At 50.5% G+C, this 25,881-nt stretch overlaps 1 protein-coding gene across 12 annotated transcripts in view; it reads left to right on the top strand.

Annotated features, from left to right (window-relative positions):
* Positions 1 to 25,881, top strand: part of LOC105493409 (cut like homeobox 2) — a 318,739-nt gene that overhangs the window by 49,070 nt on the left and 243,788 nt on the right. For 2 of the 12 annotated variants that reach the window (XM_071071089.1, XM_071071092.1), the window contains exon 1: positions 17,495 to 17,644. The exons of 3 other annotated variants lie outside the window; for them this stretch is intronic. Coding sequence is in view for 1 of the 9 variants with exons in the window: in XM_071071087.1 (XP_070927188.1) it covers positions 17,444 to 17,644 (201 nt within the window). In the remaining 8 variants the exon portion in view is untranslated. Of the gene's footprint in view, positions 1 to 17,023; positions 17,411 to 17,439; positions 17,645 to 25,881 lie in introns of those variants that run through there. 7 more of the 12 variants (XM_071071086.1, XM_071071085.1, XM_071071094.1 and 4 more) reach the window with 6 other exon arrangements.

Raw genomic sequence — 25,881 nt, 5'->3', positions numbered from 1 at the left:
GCCCTGAAACCTGGAAGACTCATCGGGAGGTGGAGGAGGCAGGTGCCCTAGAGCAGAGCATGAGCAAAAGCTCGGAGAGGGGAAGGCATGGCCACACCCTGGGGGCCCTGAGCAGGCCGGTTTGGCTCGTCTGGGAAGGGTGGGCAATGTGGAAGTTAGGCTGGCAGATTGCAGGAGCCTGGGTGTCAGAAGAGGGGTTGCTGGGTACCTTGGTGGGCCATGGGGAGCCATGGAGGACATTTGAGCAGGAGGGGGATGTGTTCCGAGCTGTGTTAGAAAGTCTTCTATCACAAAGTTTCTCGACTCCACACTGTTGACATTGGGGGCTGTTTCGTGGTAGGGGCTGCCCTGTGCCTTGTAGGATGCTTAGCAGCCTTTCTAGCCACTGCCTTCTAAGTGGCAGTTGCCTCCCCTGCTACGTTGTACCAACCAAAAATGTCTCCAGATATTGCTGAATGTCCACTGGGGGTCATGATCACCCTCAGCCAAAAACCATGGTACCAGCTTAGGAGAGAGATGAGCAGGGTGACCAGCCAGAGAGCAACCACCAAGCGGGTGACCATCGAGGTCACCAAGAACTGGGGCAGGACAGGGGAAAGATAGTGTGGGTGTGAGAGGCCTTCCAGAAAAAGGATTAGAAGGCCAGGGATTAGCAGGCCAAGAAGACCATGAAGGAGACAGATGTTGGAGCCTGGGACCGGGGTCCAAGGTCCAGGGCCTGATGGGTTGATGGGACCAGGGACAGATGGGAAGGGAAGAGGAGTCCTTTGGGGTGAGTGGAGCAGGAGGACCCCAGAGTCAATGCATCTTGGGATACCATCCAGGGCTCAACATAAAATGGGTCTGTGGTGATGGGGTGGGTGTTGCCGAATGAATGAATGAATGAATGAGCCAGATATAAGTCACTTAGGCAAAAGAGGACTGAGGTTTAGGAGGGAGTTAAGAGGCTGCTTTCTGTGTTGTTTAGTGAGAACTTGCTATGTCTCGAATTCCATGGAGAATACAGCCCAGTGGAGGGGACGCCCACCAAGCAAACTCACAGGTAATAGAAGATGACAGGTGGCGCTGAGAGCTCTGAGAGGGAAGCATGGGAGTTTGTAGTCATGAACCTTGGGACTGGCAGGGAGATTGGGAGAAAGGCCAGGCAACTGGTCAGGGGCTGCCATCCACAGGGCAGCCTGCTTTTGACCCAGAGAATATGATTGTTCAAGGTCACTTTGATGGGGGAAGAACAACAAACCAGCCCTTAGCAGATAGGGCAGTGAGAGTAGACAGCAGGGCCATCTTATCGAGTTCCAGGGTGGGAGTAGTCGGGAAGGGCTTCCCTGAGGAGGTGAACACTGGAGCCGAGGACGGAAGGATGAATAGAAGTGTGCATGGGGAAGTGTGAGGGAACAGCATATGCAGAGGCATCACGGCTGTGCTTGTCAGAGACCAGAGGCGGATAGAGCCCTGACTTGTCTTACACCTTACAAATAGATACGATTTTTCTCCTGGCCTACAGCGGTGAAGACTGAATCAGCAGGAGTGGAGTGGTTAGTGGGGCCTGGGCTGGTGGGCATTCTCTGAGCTCTGAGACATAAAGGATTTCAGCGCCTGCCCTTTCCTCCCATTCCTGCCCAAGTACCATCTGTTTCCAGGGGAGGAGGTGGAGGGACCCCAGATATCCCCTGTCCCCTGCTTTAGCAGTTGGCAACCTATGAATATTTAGAAAGTGTGATTTTCAGTTCCTCAGTGCACCGCTGGAGAAAGCAAACTTTAACTTTGTCCTCTTTTGTTCTTCTTTGTTTTTTCAAGGCCAATTTAAAAAGAATCTTTTTTTTTTTTTTTTTCCCCCCCTAGAACAAGCCACTGGCTATTACGGAAATAGTAAACAGGAATCAGGGCTGGGGCATAAGTGGCCTGTTTTAATTAGAACATTAAGTATTTTAACGCTTACACTTTATATTTCTGCGAACTTGATTATATAGCATTTTAAATACCTGTGAACGTTTTAAGGACTCACAGCGATGAATTATTTGCAGGTTCACAGGAAACTTCTATTTTAAAAGCAAAATGGTATGAGAGTGGCTGTGAAAGCTTTGCGGCAGTGACAGCGCTGTATAATGAGAGGCCACCTGGCGGGTGGGCTGGCAGACAGGCCACTGTACCTGCTGTCACTTGGGCTCCGAGGTGCCCACCTTCTGGAGAGGCTGCTGCGGGGTGCAGGGGATTGGAGTAACCTCAGCCCCTCTTCTCCCATTCTTCCTCTTCTCACCACAATGGAGCCACATGGACCTTCTCATCATTCTTTTATTATCTTGGTATTTATTGAGCATCTACTATGTGCCAGGCATTGTTCCATGCACTGTGACAGAGCAGGCAACATTCACTGCCGCTGTGGAGCTGACCTTCTAGTCTGGGGAGACAGGTGGCAAAGAAAAAAAATAAATGAACATCACGATGATAAAAATGGTGAAGGAAAGGAAAGTAGGATAGAGGATGGGGATGGAGGTGCTGTGGTGTGCTGGAGTTGGCTCGTACTGGCTCCTGAGAGCTGACTGTGTGTGTCTCTCCCAGCCCCTCATTCAGTGACATTCCATGGGCAGCTTGAAATCAGCCAAGGTGGAAGTATTTACCCCATGGAAATTGGCAGATGCCACAAATCAGGGCTTACTCCTCAGAGAGCCCGTTGTAACCATTTACAAGCATGCATCTGAGCAGGTCATGTGGAGATCTGGGGGAGGGTTGGGAAGGGTGTTTCAGGCATTCCCTGATGTGGGAATGTGTTCAGAAGGGTTGAGGAACATCCTGGAAACCAGTGGGGATGGGATGAGTGAGTGAAGGGGAGAGTGGAAGGAGATAAGGTCAAAGGAATTCTGTAAATACTTTTGGCCTCTGAAATCCTCTAATCAGTTTACTTGTACCTCCAGAACTTTGCACATGCTGTCCCTCTGCCCAGAATGCTCTTCCCCTGGCTGATTCCTTCGGTTCCCATCTCCTCTAGAGAAGTGTTCCGGGACCATTTTTGCCACAGCACATCTTTCCCCTTTATTCTTATATCAGCACTACTTGGTTCCCTTCCCAGCATTTGTTTCCAGTTGTAATTGGGTATTGGGTTGTTTCTTTGAGTTTGGAATCTGTCTCCCTCATTGGAGTGTAAGTTCAGAAAGACCTCATCCCCTGCCATCTCCCCACCTTCTAGCAAGGGCTTACACAGGGCAGATACTTGACATGTTGTTACATCAGTGAATGCTGGTGGAGAGACTTTTCTGTACTTATTATTGGTTTGGGAAATGCCCTGAATGGTGTGAGATCAGGGATCCGGAGCAGATGTAGCTGATGGAGAAGCTAGAGGCTCCTACCTTGTGCCAGGCCTGATCCAGGAGCATACTTCCTGGTTCCTTCTAGTTAACTCTGAAGCAACACAGTGGCAGTATGTAATTACCCCCACCAGCTACCAACCTGTCAGCAAGAAAGAGCATGCTGTCTGCTCCTGCTAAAGACATTGGCCACTTCAGCGGATAAATATTTCTATTATATCATGGTAGTATCACAGAGCAATGGATGTGAGTTCAGAACTTAAGATGAAGATTGTGTCACTGATGGAGAAAGTACTTAGTTCACAGGCAACTGGAACTGTGTAGCCTGGGGTGCATCAAAGAAGGAAACATTTTCATCAAAAGAATCAGGTTTGGCTGACCTGATTATTTCTTTTTCTAATGATGAGAGCTTAGAACATATTGATTGAGGTGATCAGCATTTAGGCCTTTCATAGTTAATGAGGAACTGTCTAATTTATCTTAGAAACAATTGCTATCCAGGGTCTTTACTGAGGTGTGCAGTGCCTGTGAGAGAAAGACATTTAACATCACAGACCTGGGTGTAGAACTGGGTGCAGACAGGGAGAGGAAGAAGGCTCCTCTTTTAGGACATCAAATTGACTCTATCTCCAAAGGTTTAAATCCTGGCTCTGCCATTCCCAGCCATATACCCTTTGACCACTTGTTTAGCATCCTGGAACCTCAGTTTCCTCTTCTTTAAAATGGGGCTGATGGAGCAGTTATCTCAGGGAATGATTTTTGGTTTATGAGGATTAAAAGTGATGAGGCACAGCTGGGTGCAGTGGTGCATTCCTGGTGTCCCAGCTACTTGGGAGGCTGAGGCAAGAGGATCACTTGAGCCTAGGAGTTCAAAGCTAGCCTGAGCAACATAGCGGCGAAACCCCCATCACTAAAAAAAAATGATGACATGTGTAAAAATCTGAGAATGGTGCCAAACATGGCACTCAAGAAATGTTACCCATTGCTATTCAAACTGTCAAGTGATATACTTTTTACAGCCTATGAAATGGGAATGGACATCGTAAGTTATTCTACCGTAACAAGGGACTTACTAAAGAAAATGCTATGGGCTGGGCACAGTGGCTCACACCTGCAAGCCCAGCATTCTGGGAGGCCGAGGCAGGCGGATCACTTGAGGTCAGGAGTTCGTGACCAGCCTGGCCAACATGGTGAAACCCTGTCTCTACCAAAAATACAAAAAAAAAAAAAAAAAAAAAAAAATTAGCCGGGCATGGTGGCGGGCACCTGTAATCCCAGCTACTTGGGAGGCTGAGACAGGAAAATTGCTGAACCTGGGAGCCGGAGGTTGCAGTAAGCCAAGATCACACCATTGCACTCCAGTCTGGGCAACAGAGTGGGACTCTGTCTCAAAAAAAAAAAAAAAAAAAAGAGGGAAAGAAAGAAAATGCTATGAAGAAGAAGCCACTTTTCTAGCCTGCTACTGGTGGCTTCATCTTGATGCCATGCATGTTTAACTAGCAGGTAATACTGTTCCTTGAGAAAACACACCCTAGTGCTTTGCACTTAACCTGGCTCACTGGAGCAGCTACTAATCTGATAATTAATCAGAGAATGCTTTTCATTTCTGTGTGTGGCTATAGAGTCAACTTAGCCATAAGTTGTTTGTTCAGTCATTTTGTTTTGTATCATCCAAGAGGACAGAAGCTTTGTCTGCCTTTGTGTGCTATCTCCTCAGTGCCTAAAACAGCCCCTGCACATAGTAGGTTGTGATGGATATCTGTTGAATGAATGAAATTATATGCCCTTAGGGGTTTAAAAATGAAGGACTATATCCTAGGGCACTGAAAACTGAAGTTTACCCCAAAACCTGCACACAAATGTTCTCAGCAGCTTTATTCATGAGTAGCCACAAAGTGGGAACACCCCAGATGTCCTTCACCAGGCCAGTGGTTCAACTGTGGCACCCCCACACCATGGAGCACTACTCAGCAATGAAAAGGAACGAGCTATTAATACGCTAATGACCTGGATAAAGCTTGAGGGAATCGTGCGGAGGGAAAAAAGGCCATTTCAAAAGGGATTACATACTGAAGGATTCCACTTACGTAGCATTCCTGAAAAGACAAGTTTGGGGAACAGGGAATGGAGTGGGAACGGGGCCAGGGAGGAAAATAGGCATGCTTATCAAAGGGCAGCATGAAGGCCTGGGGGTGATGAAATGCTCTGTAGCTTGACTGTATCAGTGTCAGTATCCTGGTCCTGCTCTGTGTTGTAAATTGTGACCCTTGGGGGAAATTGGATGAAAGGGGCAAGAGATCGCCCTGTATTCTTTCTCAAACTCCTGACCTCAAGCAATCCTCCCTTCTCGGCCTCCCAAAGCACTGGGATTCCAGGCGTGGGAGTCACCACGCCCGGCCTCTCTGTATTCTTTCTGCCTGTGAATCGACAATTATCTCAAAATGAAAAGTTCAATTAAAAAAAAAAGTAAAGGACTGAAAGCACTTCATTAATTATTCAAAATGCAGCGGGCTGAATCCCTATGATGTGACGCTTTAACTCGAGTCTTCGTAGCAGCCCTGTGGGGTAGATGGAGATGTCACCATTTTTCAGAGAAGGAAAAGGCTCAGAGAATTTAAGGGACTTGTCTGAAGACACACAGCTGGCAAATGGTAGAGATGGGACGCACACCTGGGAGTGTCAGGCCCTGAGCCCTTAGTACTTTCCTCTAGACGTGCAACTCTGAGTGCCTGTGGTTTGAGCAATGAGCTGAGCCATGAAGCTCACCTGTCATGCATGGACATGAGAGGTCCGACCGGGCAGCTGGGTGCCGGGGTACACCCCTCTGATGAGGCTGACAGCTCTGCAGTGGGGAGAGGCGGTGGAGAGTCACCTTGGGTTTCCCACCTGCCTGCTCCTGAGTGACCTGCTGACCTCAGGAGTTATGACCTCCTTCCCACTCCACTTCCTTTGCCTTATCCAGGGGCGGTGGTGTGCAGTGTTGGGTGGTGTTATGACATTTTACAGGTGGGGAGACTGAGGCACGGGGCAAAGCGACCTGCAGGATATTCCAAGTGGAGATGCAGTCTTCCCCAGCTCCTGCATCCTGTGGTAATGATCAGTCACTTTGCTTTGTCCTGTGCAGTTGCTGTTCTCAGAGCATCTTCTGCCCAGTGACAGTGATCAAGGGTACCAGCCCTGGAGGCCAAGGCCAGCAGTGCTGGCATCAAGTCTTTGCTCTGTAGATCACCAAACTGTGGCCTTAGGCAACTGATTTCTCTTCAAGCCTCAGTTTCCCCATCTGAGAAATGGGGGGAGTAATGGGGATTAAATAAGAAAACATATTCGATAACACACTGTAGGGGACAAAAAATGCTGGCAGCATCTGAGGCCTGTAATTTGGAATCCCGGTCTGTCTGCCCTGAGGCCCAGGGCTCTGAGCTGAGAGGAGCAAAGCCTCCCCCTGAATTACCCTCCCTGATGTTACCCCTCCAGGCCCTGCAGTGCTCTCCTGGACCCAAGTTCTGCTTGGAGGTTGGTTTCCTGAGCAGGGCAGCATGTGCTGCAATAGGCCTGGAAAGCCCTCTGCAGGAGGCAGCATCGAAGCTGAGAGCTGAAAGATGACTGGGCATTCCTAGGTTAATGGGAGGAAGTAGAGGGAAAGGCATTCCAGAGAGAGGGAACAGCAGGTACAAAGGCTCAGAGGTCAGAGAGTGCGGGTGCTTTTGGGGAACTGTAACCAGAGCATTCATGCTTGAGCATTAAACAGGCAAAAAACAGAACCTAGTCACTGTGGCCCTGTGTCTCCTCTTCGGTTAAAACAGCACAAAGCAGGCTGGAGGCCTTTCAGGGGGTTCATGGGCAGATAAGGAGTTTGGACTACATTTTGAGGGTGATGGGAGCCATGGAGGGTTTGGGGCAGAGGAGTGATGCAGGTGGGCTTCATGTGAGGAAGGTGCCTCTGGCCATCATGTGGAGTGGAGGGGAGCAGAGGTGAGCTCCAAGCAGAGGCAGGGAGGCCAGGGAGGAGGCAGCTGCAGCATCTTGGTGAGCGATCCCTGGTCCTGGAGCAGAGTTGTGGGAATGGGCTTGGATAGGAGTGACCAGTTAGGGACATTTGTCAGTGCCAAGCTGACGGAGCTCTCTGTGGGGCCAGATGAGGGAGCATCTCAGGTGAGCAAGGTTTCTGTTTTGGGTTCTGGGCTGGCCCGAAAGGGGCAATCCCTTTACCTCTTCTTTGTTTTTGAAGTGGAATCTCTAGCTCTGGAGTGCGGTGGCATGATCTCGGCTCACTGCAATCTCCGCCTCCTGGGTTCAAGCGATTCTCCTGCCTCAGCCTCCTGAGTAGGTGGGATTACAGGCATGCGCCACCATGCCTGGCTAATTTTTTGTATTTTTAGTAGAGACGGGGCTTCACCATGTTGGCCAGGCTGGTCTCAAACTCCTGGCCTCAAGTGATTCACCCTCCTCAGCTTCCCAAAGTGTTGAGATCACAGGTGTGAGCCACCGTGCCTGGCCTGTGATCAGTTTACTACTCTATTCTTTGATCTCTGTAAAACAGGTGATTTGCACCTCCCCATCTCTCGGCATCCTTTTTCTGGGTGAGGGTCAAATGATATCCTCCGTGAGCCCACGCCTTGCAGTGAACTGCGAAAACATCCCAAACCTCACCCGGAGGCCCCTGGTGTTAGAGATACAAGCTCCATTATTTTGTCCAGTGGTTTTTCAAATGTGCCACCAACCCATCAGCTGAACAGAGATGCTACTTCTCTCTCTCTCTCTTTCTTTTTTTTTAATTGTAAAAACCGGTTTGAGGTCTCCTCATCTCAGGAGAGGCACTGAGAAACAATGCCATCACCAAACAGCAGGTTCTAAGCAAGCACAAGCCAGCATTGATGGAGCACCTACTGTGTGCCGAGGCTCCCTGTGTGTTTCTCCTTGATCTTCGGGGTTAAGGCCACGGGGGAGTGAAATCTGACAGAGTGAGTCTGTGCCCGGCTGCGCCGCGTCCTCACTACATGGGACCTTGAGCCAGGAACTTCAGTCACTCTCGGCCTCAGTTTGCACATCTGTGTGCATATCCATGTAAGGGGTCACTCATTGGACTCACCCAAAAGGTGGCTGAAGGAGTCAGTGTTCCCACTCCAGCCAGGGCCAGGCGAGCAGGCGCCGTGGACTGGATAAAAGACTGTCTTGGACTTGGCCCCAGGAGGTTGGCCTCGTTGTTCCTGTTTGCGGAGGGAAGTGAGATCCGCAGCCCCAAAGCTGCCAGGGTGGTTTTCCTGACTCAGCCGTGCCCTTTTCACAAAGGCCTGGAGAAGACACAGCTGGGGTCATCATTGGCTGAGGTCAAGTACAACCAGGCAGCCTTCACCCTTCCCTGTGCAGACCCCTAAGAACAGAGATCAGGCCATGCAGGGGTGCAGTATTGGGCTACCTTATCCCGGTTGCCCAACTGATGGGACCCACCTCAGTTTTTCACCCCACTCAGCCTGGAACCTTCCCAAAGCCCGGATAATTGTCACCTGGGGTTCTATGCACTTTTTATAGAAGAACACTGTATTCCTTTCTGAGGACCCTTGGAACAAATTACCACCAACTAAAGGGACTTAAAACAGTAGAAATGTGTCCTCTCATGGTTCTGGAGCCAGAAGTCCAAGATCAAGGTGTCTGCAGGGCTGTGCTCCCTCTCCAGACTCCAGAAGAGAGTCCTTCCTCACCTCCCCCAGCTTCTGGTGGCTGCCAGCCCTGCCTGGCACTCCCTGGCTTGTGGCCACATCACTCCGATCGTGCCTCTGTCGCCACATGACTGTCTTATCTTTGTACCTGTCTCTCCTTATAAGGACGAGGGTCGCTAGATTTAGGGCCCACCCTAATCCGATATGCTTTCATCTTTTTTTTTTTTTTTTTTTTGTTTTGTTTTGTTTTGAGACGGAGTCTTGCTCTGTCACCCAGGCTGGAGTGCAGTGGCCGGATCTCAGCTCACTGCAAGCTCTGCCTCCCGGGTTCACGCCATTCTCCCGCCTCATCCTCCCGAGTAGCTGGGACTACAGGCGCCTGCCACCTCGCCCGGCTAAGTTTTTGTATTTTTAGTAGAGACAGGGTTTCACTGTGTTAGCCAGGATGGTCTCGATCTCCTGACCTCGTGATCCGCCCGTCTCGGCCTCCCAAAGTGCTGGGATTACAGGCTTGAGCCACCGCGCCCGGCCACTCTCATCTTAACATAACTGATTAAATCCACCCGCCTTGGCCTCCCAAAGCGCTGGGACCGCAGGCATAGCCACTGCACCCGGCCAAGCTCCAACAGATTTAAGTTTCTTTCTGGCCTTATCTTATTTCCAAATAAGGTCACATTCTGAGGTTCAAGATGATGTGAATTTTAGGGGACCACAATTCAACCGAATACCAGCATCTTTAGAAAACGTTGAGAGCAAGGGTGTCCTTTTCACGCTGACCTTTGTTAGGAGTTCTGTAGGGAAGAAGAGAGAAGGTGTGGGAATGGCTCCCCCATCTGCAGGCAGGAAGAAGGGCTCCAGATGTTAGTCCCAGATGTGTCTCTGAATGAAACACTGAGACTTGAAGTCTTGGCTGCAAACGGGGCTGTGTGGTCAGGCAGGAGGAGCAGAGGCTTCTGAGCAGGCTGAGCTGAGGTCTAGGCTATTGGCCTTTCCTGACAGCTTGCCTTTCCCAGAGCCTCAATTTTCATCTCTGTAAATTGGACATAATAATAGTACCTTCCCAATGAGGCTGTTGGGAAGACATCACTATGGGTTTTAATGCTAGACACTGACTAGTCCAAGGTCTCATTATTTGGACAAAGAATCTGGGACTGGAAGAGGAGCCGTAAGCAAAAGTGACAGGCCTGGAATCAGGGCTGGATCTGCTGCCTCCAAGAACAGTGTTCCTTTCTCACATCCAGTCCTGGTCCTGCCAGCAATTGGCTAGGAGGGTCTAATACCTTTAATAATAAAGCGGGCAAATAGGAATGGCAGAGGCTAATCTTTGCAGTGACTCTGTGAGGAAGGGACAGCTGTAATCCATATTTATTTTCCAGATAAGCGAACCAAAGCTCTGGCAGATTTTTTTTTTTTTTTTTTTTTTTTTTGAGAAAGGGTCTCGCTATGTCACCCAGGCTGGAGTGCAGTGGCCCCATCATGGCTTACTATAGCCTCTGCCTCCCAGGCTCAAATGATCCTCCCCACTTCAGCCTCCCCAGTAGCTGGGACCACAGGTGCCTGCCAACAAGCTCAGCTAATTTTTGTATTTTTTGTAGAGACAAGTTTTCGCCATATTGCCCAGGCTGGTCTCGAATTCCTGGGCTCAAGAGATCTACCTGCCTTGGCCTTCCAAAGTGCTGGGACTGCAGGCGTGAGCTACTGTACCTGGCCAGGCTCCAACAGATTTAAGTTTCCTGCCCAAGGCCATGCAGTGGGAACATAGTAGAGCTGAGATTCAAATGCAGGTACATCTGCCTCCACATCTCCCTTCCTCAGGCTCCCCTGTACCTCAGTTTCCCCATCTGGGAAATGACACCTGTTTCAGGTTTCCAGCTTAGATGACCCCCACTGCAGCAGAACTGTGCTGAGTGTTACATAAACCCCGGCTCGCCAAGGAGGGTGTCCTAGCTTTTGCATCTCCTGCCCCTCACACCATGGTGACTTGAGATTTTTACACAGATGAGAACTGTGTGTGGGGCGGTGAGCAAGTGAGTGCGTGTATTTGCAACAAATATTTTATAATAGACAAGCCTCGTCTGCCACTTCTAAAAGTAGTGGGAAAAAAAACCCACTTTGAGAAAGTAAAAATAACCCAACGCCTGAGTCACTGAAGTCACTGAACTCAGCCGGAACTGGCTGCTCCCAGCTGAACTGACTGCTTCAGCTCACCCGGGGCAGCAGGGCTGGGGCCAGAAATTTGAGGGGGGCGATGAACACCTGAGCTTTTAGGGGGAAGTCCTAGTGGTTAGTTTGTGGGTGAAGTGCCTGTCGCTCTTCCTTTTATTTTAAGCTGCAGGATGAAATGGCTCCCTGAAAGCCTCTATCTTCTTTTTCTTTTAAAAGTGACTTGACAATTGATAATTTTGCCCTGGCGACGGACACCTTAGAGCTTTTATTTCTTGGAGGCCAAACATTGATGTTGTGTGAAATGGGAGCTTGGCTGAGTCTTTGTGCGGATCTCAAGCTTCCTGAAAAATTTATTTACTGTGACTGTGATCCGCAGGAGCCAATTGATGTTTATCTATAGTCGTTCGCGCCAGCAAGGAGGGGAAAAATGCATAACTGCACTTTCTTCGGAAGCCTTTCGAGGCTGTTTAAATAAGTATCTAATAGTGAACTTTCAATAGCAGACAGGCAGTTTGACGGACAGAGGACAGTGTATTAACCATAAGCAGGCTTAATCTTTCCCCCACGTTTTAGAGGAAGCTTTATAACCTTCTGGCAGAGGAATTCATGAGAACCAGGTATTTGAAGCTAAGCAAAAATTATCCTGGCCGTTCCCGTGGCGGAATCGATCTCTCCGAGAGCCGCAAGAAGGAGGGGAACAGAGCCTGCGGCTGGGCCCAGTGTGAGCAGCCCTGGCCACCTCATTGTGGCGGAAGGGCAGGAGAAGTGGACGGGGACCAGGAGCGGGCAGAGGGAGGCAAAGATCGTGCTGGGAGCCTGGTTTTCCTGCCAGGTAAGTAACTTCTGCTATTACCTTAGCTTGGGGACTGGGGTCAGAGACCTGTGTCTTCCCCCTGTGCCCCAGTTGCAACAGCGCCTAGCCTTTGGCAGCATCCACCTTTTTTCTTCGAGACAGGGTCTTACTCAGTTTCCCAGGCTAAGAGCAGTGGTGCAATCCCAGCTCACTGCAGCCTCAACCCCTTAGGCTCAAGGCATCCTCCCACCTCAGCCTCCCCAGTATCTGGGACTACAGGCGTGTGCCACCATGTCTGGCTAATTTTTTTGGGCTGGGGGGAGATGGAGGTCTCACCGTTTGCCCAGGCTGGTCTCCTGCTCCTGGGCTCTAGTGATCTTTCCATCTCAGTCTCCCAAAGTGCTGAGATGACAGGCCTGAGCCACCGCAGCTGGTGCATCCACCTTTTAAGCAATAGAAGTGATTTATGTGATACTGTTCAATGCATGTCTGTCTTGCTCATTGGGCCGGAAGTTTTGTGCCGCCTGGAGGCTGTCTTATTTAACCAGGGAGGCTCTCTTGATCTCTGGAAGAAGGTAGACTGGCTTGGTTACGGAATTGTCCCCTGGCCCGCTACCTGGCTGTCATCACCTTGGGAGTAATGCAGCCTTCAGTGTCTGTCTCCCCCTGTTTAGAGGGTCAGCTGCAAGCACCCAGGGACTTCACCTCAGTCTGCCTAGCACCAGATACCCCACAGCATCTCTTACACTGTTTGCTGAATGACTAGCCATGTGTTTTCCTGGGGTGGGAACGGCTGTGGTTAAGAGCATGAGGGTGGCCGGACACAGTGGCTCATGCCTGTAATCCTAGAACTTTGGGAGACAGAGGCAGTCTTGAGCTCAGGGGTTCAAGGCCAGCCTGGGCAACATGGTAAAACCCCGTCTCTACAAAAAATACAATAATTAGCTAGGTGAGGTGGCGCACGCCTGTAGTCCCAGCTACTCGGGAGGCTGAGATGGGAGGATCACCTGAGCCCAGGAGGTTGAGACTGTAGTGAGCTGTGATTGTACCACTGCACTCCAGCCTGGGCAACAGAGTGAGACCCTATCTCAAAAAAAAAAAAAAAAAGGATGAAGGTTAGATACTCTTGGTATCAAATTCCTGTCTGTTCCCACTGTGTGTTCTTAGGCAAGTGGCCTGCCTTCTCTGAGTCTTTATTTCCTGGTCTAATGAGGTAAGGAGGGAAATGACTTCACCATTTTAAGTCTCAGTTTCCTCATTTGTAAAGTAAGCGTAGCATCCCCTCCTTGAGGTCTGCAGTGAGGGGTGGATGAGAGGGTGTGGGTGGAGGACTCAGTGTGTGAGTTATAGCTGTTCCTATTAAAATTGTGTTGATCAATATTACCATTACTACCATCACTACTTTTTCTCTCCATGAAATAAGGGAAACTCACAGCCTCCATTTTGTCTGCTTCGGACATTGTCACCCCTTTCAATGTCTCAAAGCCAGAATGGAGGAACATGCTGGGTGCCATGTAGGGTCAGGAAATGCTGGGCCCGGAGTGAGTCCCTGCAGATGGTGGTTGCTCTCATGCGTCTGCTCCATGCAGGAGCCGTGAGCTGTCCCTGAAGCCAAGCCGCCTTGTGCAAGTCTGAGCCTCCTCGAGCGAGGGCTCAGAGGCTGACAGGGTCAGTAGTGATGCTGGGACAAGAGGGAGCGCCAGGGGCTCAACCAGTGACTCGTGGATGAGTAATAGTTCCAGGATTAAGTGTGCCACTGAGCCCCCCATCAGCAGGGAGAACCAAGAGCTGCCTGGTGCTCGGAGCAGTGATCATCACCAGAGCCTGCTCCGAATTCTTGCAACAGCCCAGAGGGTACAAAATGGAGCCCTCTGGTGGGGGTGAGGGGGAATCAGACCATGGAGGTCTCAAGTTCCTTACCTGCCTGGACTGAGGTTCTTTGTCTGCCTCGGGCTGTTCTATCCCCCTACCCCTCACATCCTTTCTTGCTATCCCAGAAACCAATTGGGTTTACCCAAATTATCATCCCCATGGCCACCACAGAGCAGAGTGGGAGGCCAGGCCCTGTGCTGGGTACTCCCCATGTGGAATCTCGGGAGCTTTTATCACTTATACCCATTTTCCAGAAGAGGAAACTGAGGCTCACAGAGGCAAAGTCACTTGCCTGAGGCCCCATAGCCTTCCCATTGTCCTGTCCCTCTTCTCTGATGCTTCACATCCCTGCTTCCCAGCTCAGCAGTGCCTCCAGCCTCCTCTTTCCCTCCAGAAAGCAAGGCCAGCTCAGCCACAGGGTGGGTTTGTGAGTGGAGCTGGAATTGTTCAGGAGATCTGGCTTGAAGAAGATGGTGGGCTGTAATCCCAGCACTTTGGGAGGCCGAGGTAGGTGGATCACTTGAGGTGAGGAGTTAGAGACCAACCTGGGCAGCATGGTGAAACTCCATCTCTACTAAAAATACAAAAATTAGCCGGGCATGGTGGCAGGCACCTGTAATCCCAGCTACTTGGAAGTCTGAGGCAGAGAATTGCTTGAACCCGGGAGGTGGAGGTTGCAGTGAGTCAAGATCATATCACTGTACTCCAGCCTGGGCAACAAAGCAGGGCTCTGTCTTTAAAAAAAAAAAAAGAAGAAGAAGAAGTTGGGGGGCAGCTAAGATCTTGGCTTCAGAGGGTGAGTCCCTGTTGTCAAGATAAAAAGTATTAAATCCTAAAAGCAGAGCCTTGCCAACGCCTCAGACAGAGCCCAGCACCCCCAAAAGTTCTGCACTGGGCATCCTTCCTGTTCCCTTCTTATGCTTCTGATGGGAGCTCTGCTCCAGATACACCCAGGAAGGTGACATGAGACCCTCAAATGAGTGTGTGTCACCTAAGACCACCAGGTGTGGCCTTGGAGTGAAAATCCACGTTGTTCTGGGCTCAGGTACTCAGATGTCTGTCTTGGGGTGATGAACCCCATCTTCCTGTTCAGTTTTGGGGAGTGTTTTGGGAAATGACACATTGCTCACCTGCTTGTCCCCAAGCCCTCCGTCTCCAGAGAGCAGCGCGGGGAGTGGGAGGAAGCAGAGGAGCCAGGGTCGGTCTTTTTGGCTTTATGTATTAGCAACGAACTAATATGAGAGTTTAGAGCAAGGCACCAGCAGCAGAGGGAGCCTAAAATGATGTTAATCGCAGCAGCAATAATTAATACATATTCATGTGCCTACCCTGGGCCAGATCTGGGGAGCTCCTAGATAACTAAAATAGGCTTCTTCTCTCGGGGGGGGGTCACCGAGGTGCGCAGACCACCCGTGACTGCACAAGATGACATTTTCCCACAGCAGCGAGTCCTGCTCGGCAAGCGAGGCACTCAGAGTCAGGAGCCAGGGAGGATCTGCAAAGAGACTGCAGCGAGCAGGCAGGGGATCGGGATGGCTATTTTGTACCTGGGGGACAGCACTGGGCACCCAGAACAGCGTGGGTATTGGCACAGAGAACCCGCGCTCCGGGGCATGTGAGTCATTTTGCTGGGATAGAGGTGAGCTTGGAGTGGTCCGTGGGTGTCGGATCAGACAAGGCCCTGAGGCCACTGCATGGAGTTTGGACTTTTCCCCAAGGCTCAGAGTAAGGATTTGGGGTGTTTAATTCTAAAAGCTACAGGAAGCCATTGAAGGGCATAAGCTGGGGACAGTAGTGACAGGATCCACTTACCTTTTGCAAAGAAGTCTCAGGCCACCATGGAGAGGAGGGTTGTGGGGGTAAGAACAGAGTCGGGCTGGGCACAGTGGCTTACACCTGTAATACCAACACTTGGGAGGCCTTGGCAAGTGGATCACTTGAGGTCAGGAGTTCGAGACTAGGCTGGACAACATGGCAAAACCCCGTCTCTACTAAAAATATAAAAGCTAGTGGGGCGTGGTGGCGCATGCCTGTAATCCCAGCTGCTCTGGAGGCTGAGGCAGGCAAATCACTTGAACCTGGGAGGTGGAGGTTACAGTGAGCCAAAATCATGCCACCACACTCCAGCCTGGGTGACAGAGCGAGACTTCATCTCAAAAAAAAAAAAAAAAAAAAAAATGAGTGGGAGAGACAGGGAGGAGCTGCAGTCATCAACCTTGGCACCAGGACTTCCCGGGTGTGGGCCAGCAAGGGACCTTTCAAAGTAGATTTGTATCTCTGGAGGGAGGCCACCGAGGCTGCTGTGAGCTGCCTTGCCGGCATTTTTCCTTTCCATCCCATATCTTGATGCTCGGGGACTGCGGAGGCCCAGTTGACAATATGGTGACATGTTAACGTGGGGAATGGCCAGAGGGGACCTATGCCCCCAGCCCCACAGCAGCTCGGACAGGAGCAGGGAGCTGATGTCACCTGCCTCTCTCTAGCAGGGACTCACTTTGGTCTCCTGTTTTCCTTTCTCTTTGTGAGTTCAGAGGAGGAAGACAGTAAGCCACGCTGGAGGGACTTGGCCTCGGCTGGCACAAGCTGGGTATTCATTTATTCACGCAGTTAGCAGCCGCCCGTGGGGCTCACGCCTGGTGCAGGGGAAAGGGGGAGCACCGCAGACTGCCTTCTTCCCTCGGGGAGTCCCCAGACAGGGATGGCCAGAAGTGCAGCACATAGAACCAGCCTGAGAAGAGCTGTCTCTGAGTAGGAGCCAGGAGGCCTCTGGAGTGAGGATAGGTGCTCAATATAGCCTGGAAGGCCAAGGAAGCCTCCTGGAGGAGGCCACATACATCATATGCTCAGTGAAGGCAGGAACTGGGTTGCCCCGTTCAACACAGGATCCCAAATGCTCAGCAGTGTGGAAGGAAGTGATTTGGAAGCTCAGACCTGAAGGGCGACTAGGTCCGGCCCCAGCAGAGGTGGAGGAAATGGCCTGGCCAAAGGCTCGGAGGTGGGCTTTGTGCAAATCAGTGTTCAGAGTGCCTGGGACCTCCAGTAGATCAGGGCGTGGCAAGCGCTGAGGCTGGAGGCCAGAGGCAGTGCTGCATTTTGGGGTCTAGGCCTCTGAGCTCATAAAAATAGCTCGCGGCTTTCTTCAACTGTTATGTGGTTTCTCTTCTTCCTTCATTCCTTGCCAACCCCGGAAAGCCAGGTTGGGTCACTGCTGGGAGGTATGGGGTGAGACTCGGGTTTGCAGGCAGGTCAAGTTGTGGGGAAGTGGGGGTGGCCCCCTATTTGTTGGGGGCAGACCTGCCATTTGAAAACCACCTTCCTCATGTGTAGCTCTCACATGGGAGAACAGGATTGGACCTGCAGGGATCCTGGCTAGGGTGAGACAGAGTCTCAGGGGAAGTTGGGGGATGTCTCTGCCAGATTTGGGGCTCCCAGTGTCTCTGATCACCTATCGAGTTTATCGGACGCCAAAACTGGGACCTGCACGGATGGTGTAAAATCAGACCCAGGCAGCCTGGTCAGTGCCCATCATGCAGAGTGACCCTCTGTCCCCTCCATGCCCAGCGAGGCCGATGGGCAGCTAGGAGGCGAGGTACCGTCTGGCTCGATCGAGAGCCAAAGAGGTAATGCTAATGTCTTTTAAAATTAGAATGAAAATGTTTATTGCAGAGCAGAACCTGCGTCAGCTCAGAGTCCTGTGGGAAGGGAACGGCTTTATCACAGCCTTTCGCTTTTATTTTTGCACATTCGCTTTTTATTTGCCGGTGGTGCTGCTGAAGGGCCCTCAGAGCAGGGCTGTGTCTGGACACTTCTGGGAGCCTTGGACGGCTCCGGAGAGGAGGCAGGAGCTGCCCAGGGTGAGTGTGAGGACACGTGGAGGGTTGAGAGGACTTGGGGGATGTGAGAGCAGGAGCCTGTGACTGTGTGTATGTGTGTGTGTGTGTCTTTGTGTCTGTGTGTGTCCTTGTGCCCCTTTGTGTGTCCAGCCCAATGTAAGCGTGGCCTGTGTGGCTCTCCATGTGTCTTTCTCTGTGTGTGTGGTGGCTGTGAGAGCCGTCCATGCATGAGATTGAGTGTGGATCTCTGCCTATCTCTGTGTGTGCACTCATGAGTTGTGTGTGGGTCTGTGTGTCTTCGGAGGTGGCCATGGGTGTGGCTGGGTGTGGGTCTTGGCCCTCTGTGTCTTCTGTTTGTGTGGATGTGTGTATCTTAAGGAGACACGTGGGTGTGTGACTGGTGGGTCTGTGTGGGCGCAGACACCCATGTGTGCAAGTCAGAGGGGTATGCGTGTGTGTGTAAGCATGAGTGTCCACACACAAGTGTGTGAATTGTATGCATTTGAACATGTGAGCTTGCATGGAGGAGGGTGTCACGTGGCAGAGTGAGTTGTGTGCATGTATTTTGCATGTGTGTGCTACATATGAGAGCGTGTGAACTGAGCCCACGTTGCACAGGAGGGTGTGCGCAGTGCTCATGTGCTGGACACCTGTGTGAGTATGTATGTGAACACATGTTGCATGTGTTGCATGTGAGCACATGTGTGGGGCACTTCTATCTTTCTTGGGGGCCCCCCCAACAGAGCCCTCCCTAGGCAGCACAGCCTGCCACCAAGGAGGTCACTGTAGACTCCCAGCCTCTTGCCTCAGCCCCAGCTCCAGTCAGAGCCTGGAAAACCCTCCCCAGTCCCTCTGAGGGCTGTGGCCGTTTTTAACCCACCCTTTTCCAACCAAGATGGTTTTGTCAAGAATTGCCTTCTGTAGCTTGGGCTATAAAAACAATGGGTGTTTTGTTTTTGGAAGGGGTGTTGCTTTCTAAATATCAAAGGATTCTGTGACACGAATGCGCTTTTTCAAGGTGCACTCACCCCTCGTGATGAGGACCCCTGGGTGACAGTGGGTCAGTCTGGCCTGGGGGGGGGCTGGTGCCCCAGGATTGGTTTCTGGGATGTACCTTCCAGGAAGGCTGCCCCGAGCTGGGTGGTAAGGGACTCTGGCCACAGCCCTGGAGATTGTCAGGGTCCCCCAGATGGCCACACCACAGCAGCCCTGCACCCTGCCACCTGCAGGGTGTGACCCCCTACAGCCGCTTCTCCAGGCTAGAAAACCCATGCCTTGCAGGGAACCTGGTGGCTTTCGGGCTTCTCCACAAAGCCACAGAGCCAGAGGAACCTCCTTTTGATCTGTGTCCCTGTCCGGTTCACTGTCCCTTCACTGGGATTTGTCATGTTGTGGTATCGCCCTCTGCAGATCTGGGTGGCTGGGTGGGTGAGTGGGTAGGGGGAGTCACATCTTACAAAATAGAAACCAGGTACTCTGCAGAATAAAAGATGGTCGTGCCAGTGCCAGATGCGTATCTGGAGCCTGGCTTCGAATGCCGTGTGGCCTCGGGCATGTTGCTGAGCTTCGCTGAGCTTTAGTCTTCCCACCTGTACAATGAGAGTCATAACAGTGCCAGGCTCAGGGCTGTCTCTTACTTGTCCCTTGGGGTCTTTCTGGAACATGGCAGACTTCCGTGGCTCAGATTGATTCAGTGTGTCCTAGCTATGTGTGATATCAGGCAGGTCACTTTATCTGTGCCTCAGTTTCCTTACCTGCAAAATCGGGCTAAATACAGTACTGACTACCTGGGGATGTTGTGAGAGTTAAATTTCTTACTTTACATAAAAGGTTATGGTAAGTACTATAGAGCAGGAGCTATTATTGTTATTTCTGGAACGCCTGAACTCAGATTAAAACATCCCATCGGCACACAATATCCTCTTTTTTTAAAATCACACGATGTGTAACCCACTCTTTCTGCAGCCTTGCCCACTGTGTGCTGCTGTCAGGCAGCTGCTGTGTGCGAGGCATCTGGCTGGGCATGCCCGAGGCATCGTGGTGTGGGTTATGGGGTGGGTGTCCTGCGTGGGTGGGCCGCGCCAAATGCTGTGCCTGTCTGTCCTCCAGCGCTCTGGCGAGGCAGGCAGGGACTCAGGTTAAATCACCCCAGGCAGCAGCCAGGGGTGGGAGCCAGCCGGCAAGGAAGCCACCTGGCAGCTCTCCCTCCGAGGGCGGATCTAGCAAGCTCAGGCTTGTGGTGGCTGTGGGCACCCGAGACTGTTTTGTGCACTTGTCCAAAGCCGACTGACATCTGAGCATTGGTGGCAGACAGCTGAGAGGAGAGTGGCATGAGATTTCTCTTGAGCCTGGCACCACACTGTGCCCTGAGCCCACCCCACCTTAAACCATTAATCACGGACCTTAAATCATTAAACCTTAAATCACGGACATGTTGATGATGAAATACCCAGGCTCGCTCAGTGAGGCCCTCTGCCTGGGCCAGGCCGTGTGCTGAAACAGCTTGCGTGTATGATCTCATCTAGTCTTCGTAGAAACCCCTTAAAGTAAATCCTTATTCCTATTTTATGGGGAGAAAGCTGAGGCTTGAAGACATTTTGGAGTCTTCCAAATCTGTGTAGAAGTCCTAGTTCTTACAGTTGCTGAGTGACCTCAGGGCAGCTCCTTAACCTCTCTGAGCCTCTGTTTACCCACTTGGTAGCAGGCAGCAAAGGTTCAGTGAGACAGTGTAGCTAAAACATTTAGCTTGGCAGTTTGCATAGTAAGTGATCCAAAAAAAAAAAAGCTGTTATTGTTATTACTATTGTTACTATTTTATCTTTTTGCAAGGTGATATTCCTTGCCGGTTTAACGGGGATACCAACAAGATTTGAAGTGGATGCCTTGATGTCTACAGAAAGGGTTTTTTTTTTTAAGGAGAAAACCCTTTATTTTTATTATTATTAGCAACAGATAAGTTTGTAAGTTTCCTGCCTAGAGGGGACACTCCTCTTACCTTGACGGTCTTATTGGATGGGGGTAAAGCTTCTTCTGTTTCATGGATTTTTGCCTCTGGACCCAGACCTCACTCATTTGGATGCTTTGAGCAAAAGGTCTGGTGTATAGTAGATGCTCAATCAATGCTTGTTTGATGGGTGGACGAGCGGTGTACCATGCTCACTGTGGCTAACAGGTGATTGGGTTCAGGAACGACCTGGCAGTTTCCCATGAACAGGGCGCCTGATGGAAGCATCATCCCTTTGCAGAGTTGTTGCTGGGTGCTGGGAACATCCCTTGGAGTCAGTCACTTAACTGTGAGTGTGATGGCCAGAGATAAAGGAGCTGGCAGGAAACTGAGGTGCTATCTCTCAACTCGAAGACCAGGGAATGGGTTAGAGGCAGTGAATATGACCTTGACAGACAGGTGTACATCAACTGGGAGGGAAACTTCATTCATTCATTCATTCATTCATTCATTCATTCATTCTATGAACATTTCTGTGCTCAGTGCTGGGATGCAAGGAGATTCTCTGTTGGGGCCAAGTGAAAGAAGAGAACTGGTTGATGCATGAATCTCAAATAGACTTTTCAGGGACTTTGTCACACTTGGGGATGATTTGGGGCCACTGTCTACTATAACAGGCAGAACTCTTAAGGTTCTATCTGAGAGAAACTTATTTGGAGTCCACTTAAACAAAAGAAGATTTTTATTGACTCATGTGACCTGAAAGGGTAAGGTGTCTCGCTTCAGGCATGACTGTATCCAGCTGCTCAAATGATGTTATCTCATCCTACTCAGATCCTGGCTCAGCTTTTCCCCTGTATGGGTGGGCTTTGTTCTGAGCCAGGATTCTCCCCGGCTAGCTCTGTTTCACCACCTTGGCAACTCCCAGGGAAAGAAAGCAGCTCTTTCCTAGGCTTTAGCAAATGTCCCGGGATTCCTCCTGATTAGACCAACTTGGATCCATGCATTTGCCCGAGCTGTTCTGACCACCTGGAATGTCTGTCTTCTACCTAACCCTAACCTATTTGTGCTTTGAGTCCTGCCTCAGCGCCACGGCTACTATTAAGTGCCTCTTCTCTTTCTGTATTGTTGTCTGCATTTTCTCTCTCGGGGCACAAACATCTTTTTTATGTCTTCTAATTCCAGCATGTCCTGGCTGCACCATGTTCATGTTAGGTAGACTAGGGTCTTTCATAGGCCAGAGCTTCCTTTTTCTGCCTTTCTTTCTTCCCCCCTTACATAGTATAAAAAACAGTATCCATGTCGAATGCATGCATGGATTTGGGGCGTTAAGGATTTAATCAAGAAGCCAAATCTCAGGATGCCTCATGGGAGGTTTGTGGGCTAACAGTCCAAAGAGAAGCCCAGGAATTATCTTCTGAACCCCATCATTTGCAGAGGGTTTCAAAGCCTTGGGCAGTCATTCTGGCCAGGTGGGGAGGTGGGAAAAGGGGAAGAGCCTGATTCAGAAGCCAGGCTTCCCTGGTTCCAATCCCAGTTCTTCCCCCTTCTGGCTGTGTGACACAGGGCAAGTTGCTTTACCTCTCTGTGGCTCTGGTTCCTCATCTATAAAATGAGATTATTCACACAATATGTTGAAGGAAAGGACCTGGCATGCAATGTGGACTGCTGGCCATTATCTTTATTGCTGGGTTGTTCTCAGAGCTGCCAGGCCAGAAGAGGGGTTATAAAGTCCGTTCCTGGTTACCAGAGGAGGTAACAGCAGCCCGTTGAGCTTCAGAGACACCTTGCAAGTTCATGGAACACCAAGAGTCACATTGGCCCCACCTGGTGACCTTGACTCCTTTCGGGGCCACCGGGGCTCGCAGCCCGCTGTGGCCATCAGAGAATGTGCATGCTTCTTTTGAAGAAAGGATAGGGGCAGGGAGGGAACCCCGTGGCTCCCATATTGGATGAATGGGGCGTGAGTCTTGGTGGTTCTACCTGAAACACTCTGTTTCCCCCAGCCAGGTTTTCCCAGCTGCGCCTTGTAACCTGTTCTCCTCTAACGAGCGGTCCTTGGCTGATCTGTCCAGGGACCCGGGCTCATCGCTATCCCCAGAATTGTCTCAGGGGCCACATTGAGGATCAGGGCCCTGCTCTGGGGAGGGCCACTGCCTCGTTCCCTGGGCCGGTGTGTGACCTTCACTGGTGCAAAGATGTATGGCCTGGCTCTCCCCAGGCAGTCTTATTTATCTCTGCCTCTTCAGAAATATTTGGGGGTGATTAAAAGGAAATATTCTTTTAACAGTAATGAAATGGGGTTTGGGGGTTTTGGAATGATCAGCCGTGGCCTCGGGGGCCTGATGCTGGTTGATTTGATCACTGAGTTGATAGGCAATGGCTATTGATTTTCCGCCTCCTCCCAGGAAGGGGCTGACGGAAGAGGTGACTCAGCAAAGGGGAGATGTTTTGAAATTCAGGAGAGTGCTAGTGTGGGAAGCTGGAAAGCTCTGTGTGTGTGCGCGCGAGTGTGCGTGTGCGTGTGCGTGTGCGCGTGTGTGCGTGTGCGTTTGCGCGTGTGTGTGTGCGCGTGTGTGCGCGCGTGCGTGCGAGTGTGTGTGTGCGTGCGTGTGTGAGTGTGCATGCGTGTGTTCTCCCTGCCTCTCCAGGGCCTATACTGCACACCCCCTGGGAGATGGGGACTGTAGATTGCTTTCTCTCCAGCTGCCTTTCCCAGGAGTATCAGGAGAAGAGCTGGGACTTTGGAGCCACAAAGACCTGGGTTTGAAGCCTGCATCTGTCACTTCCCAGCTAAGTGGTAACCTTGTGCAAGTGGCTTCACCTCTCTGTGACTCAGTTTCCTCATCAGTAAACTGGGTGAACAGTAATACCTGCTGCATGGCTGTTCAGAGCATTAATTGAGAATTTCTCTAATGGCAATTCATGGCAGCTCTGATTTCACTGATGATATTAATAATGAGTCTTTTTTTTTTTCTTTGAGACAGGGTCCCTCTCTGTTGCCCAGGCTGGAGTGCAGTGGCATGATCATAGCTCACCGCAGCCTTGACCTCCTGGGCTTCAGTGATACTCCCATCTCACTCAGCCTCTTGAGTAGCTGAGACTACAGGCATGTGCCACCACACCGGCTAATATTTTTATTTTTAGTAGACATGGGGTCTTGCTGGGTAGCCCAGGCTGGTCTCGAACTCATGGGCTCAAGCGATCCTCCCACCTCAGCCTCTCAAGTAGCTGGAACTGTAGGCAGGTACCACCATGCCTGGCTAATTTTGTGTAAGGGTTTTGCCATGTTGCCCAGGCTGGTCTCAAACTCCTGGACTTAAACAATCCATCCACCTTGGCCTCACAAAGTGCTGGGATTACAGGCATGACTGCAACTGGAACTACAGGCAGGTGTCACCATGCCCAACCCCAGCTAATATTTTTATTTTTTGGTAGAGGTGGGGTCTTGCTATGTTGCCCAGGCTGGCCTCAAACTCCTGGACTTAAGCAATTCACCCACCTTGGCCTCCCAAAGTGCTGGGATTACAGGCATGAGCCACTGCACCCAGTCCTGGCTAATATTTTTATTTTTAGTGGAGATGGGGTCTTGCTATGTTGCCCAGGCTGGTCTCAAACTCTTGGGCTCAAGTAATCCTCTCACCTCAGCCCCAGAATGTTGAATTACAGGTGTGCACCTCCACACCTGGCCTAATAATAAGTCTTAATTGCTGGTAGAAATAAGAAAAGGTACCAGGTGGGTGCCAAGGAAGGGGTGATAGATTTTGACTGAGGCAATCCTGGAAGACTTCCGAGAGAAGGGCCTTGAATGATGATACTTCCAACAACATGTGACAGAAAGGAGTGGGGCAGAAAACACATTTCTGTTTCAGGAATTCATAGGTACAAAGGCAGGGAGGCACAGAATCTCTGGTGAGATGGAAGAACAGATGCTGCCCATTATGGCTGGGAGAGGAAAGAGGGACGGGGACAACCTGGGAACAGGGAGAGGCAAGGATGTAGTGGAAGAAAAGTGTTGGGCTTTGTGCAGTCAGCAGCTCAGTTGATAGGGCTGCTGGACAGGCTGTGTGCAGGCAAGGCCCACATGGTGGCAAGATTGTTGCATTTGAAATTCAGAAGCAATGATAACACACAATGCCACCTTCCATTGGCTGGACAGTGTGTGCCAGGCATTGCGTTAACTTATACCATCTCATTGAAACCTCTATCCCCATTTTACAGGTGAGGAAACTGAGGCTCTTTATAATATCTACAGGTGACCCAAATGTACAGTTTTTGGTGACAGTGGGCCATGTCTGCCAAGACTCCCCGGTGGCCTTCCTGCTCTGTGGCTAAGCCCACACGCCCCTCACACAGCCTGCCCACCTGGTATGCACCTGGAGTCCTTGAGCTCCTGTAAGTTTCTCCTTTGCAGGAACTTTTTTGACATCTGACTGGGGCACATCCATTCTTTTCTTCAGGATTTCCTGCCTAATCTAATCAGGCAAAGATGTCATGTACATGTCACTTATAATTCTTTTCTCCATGTTCCCAGCTAAGTTCTTCTGTTGCCTCAGGGAGTTCCGGGAGCTGCAGGTTTCACCTGGGGAGGGCCCAGTGCTGCAGTTCCCACCGTATTTATTCTGTTCTTGCTGGCTCTGGGAAGTTGGGAGCATTGGGACATGTGCCCTGGCAGGCAGGATGCCCGTCCTCTAGACGAGGGAGCAGAGGGTGCAGGGAATGGAAAGGTCTGGGTTGGGGCTTGTAAGTTACAGTGAGAAAACAAATGCCTGAAAATTTAAAATTCAAGAGGATGAAAAGCAAATAAATGAGATAGGGCAGTTAGGGAAGACTTTGGGTGTAATTTATTTAAACTTTTTTTTAACTTTTCATTTTGAGATAATTTCAAAAAGATTGACCAAAAGTTACACAAAACAGTACAAAGAATTCCCCAGATTCCCTGAGTGCTAACATCCAGCCTAACCACAACACAATTACAAAGTCAGAAAAATTAACGTGGCTGAAACACCATTACATAATGGACTGACCTGACTCAAATTTTGCCAAGTGTCCCACTGATGTCGTTTTTCTGGTCCAGGGTCCAGTTCTGGATCATGCATGCGTGGAATTGTTATTTCCCCTTAGTCTCCCTTAGTCTGAAACAGTTCTTCAGTCTTCCTTTGTCTTTCGTGACCTTGACACTTTTGATGAAACTGGCCATTTATCTTGAAGAATGTCCCTTCATTTGAGAATGCAAGGTGTTTACTTATGATTAGGTTCAGGTTGTGCATTTTGGGCTATAGGAGTGATGTTGTGTCCTTCTCCACGCATTGGA

The sequence above is a fragment of the Macaca nemestrina genome, chromosome 10 (genome assembly GCF_043159975.1).
Source record: "Macaca nemestrina isolate mMacNem1 chromosome 10, mMacNem.hap1, whole genome shotgun sequence".
In the NCBI taxonomy this organism is placed as follows: domain Eukaryota; kingdom Metazoa; phylum Chordata; class Mammalia; order Primates; family Cercopithecidae; genus Macaca; species Macaca nemestrina.
The sequence above is the reverse complement of the archived record's forward strand: the minus strand, read 5'-3'. Positions and strand labels throughout refer to the sequence as shown.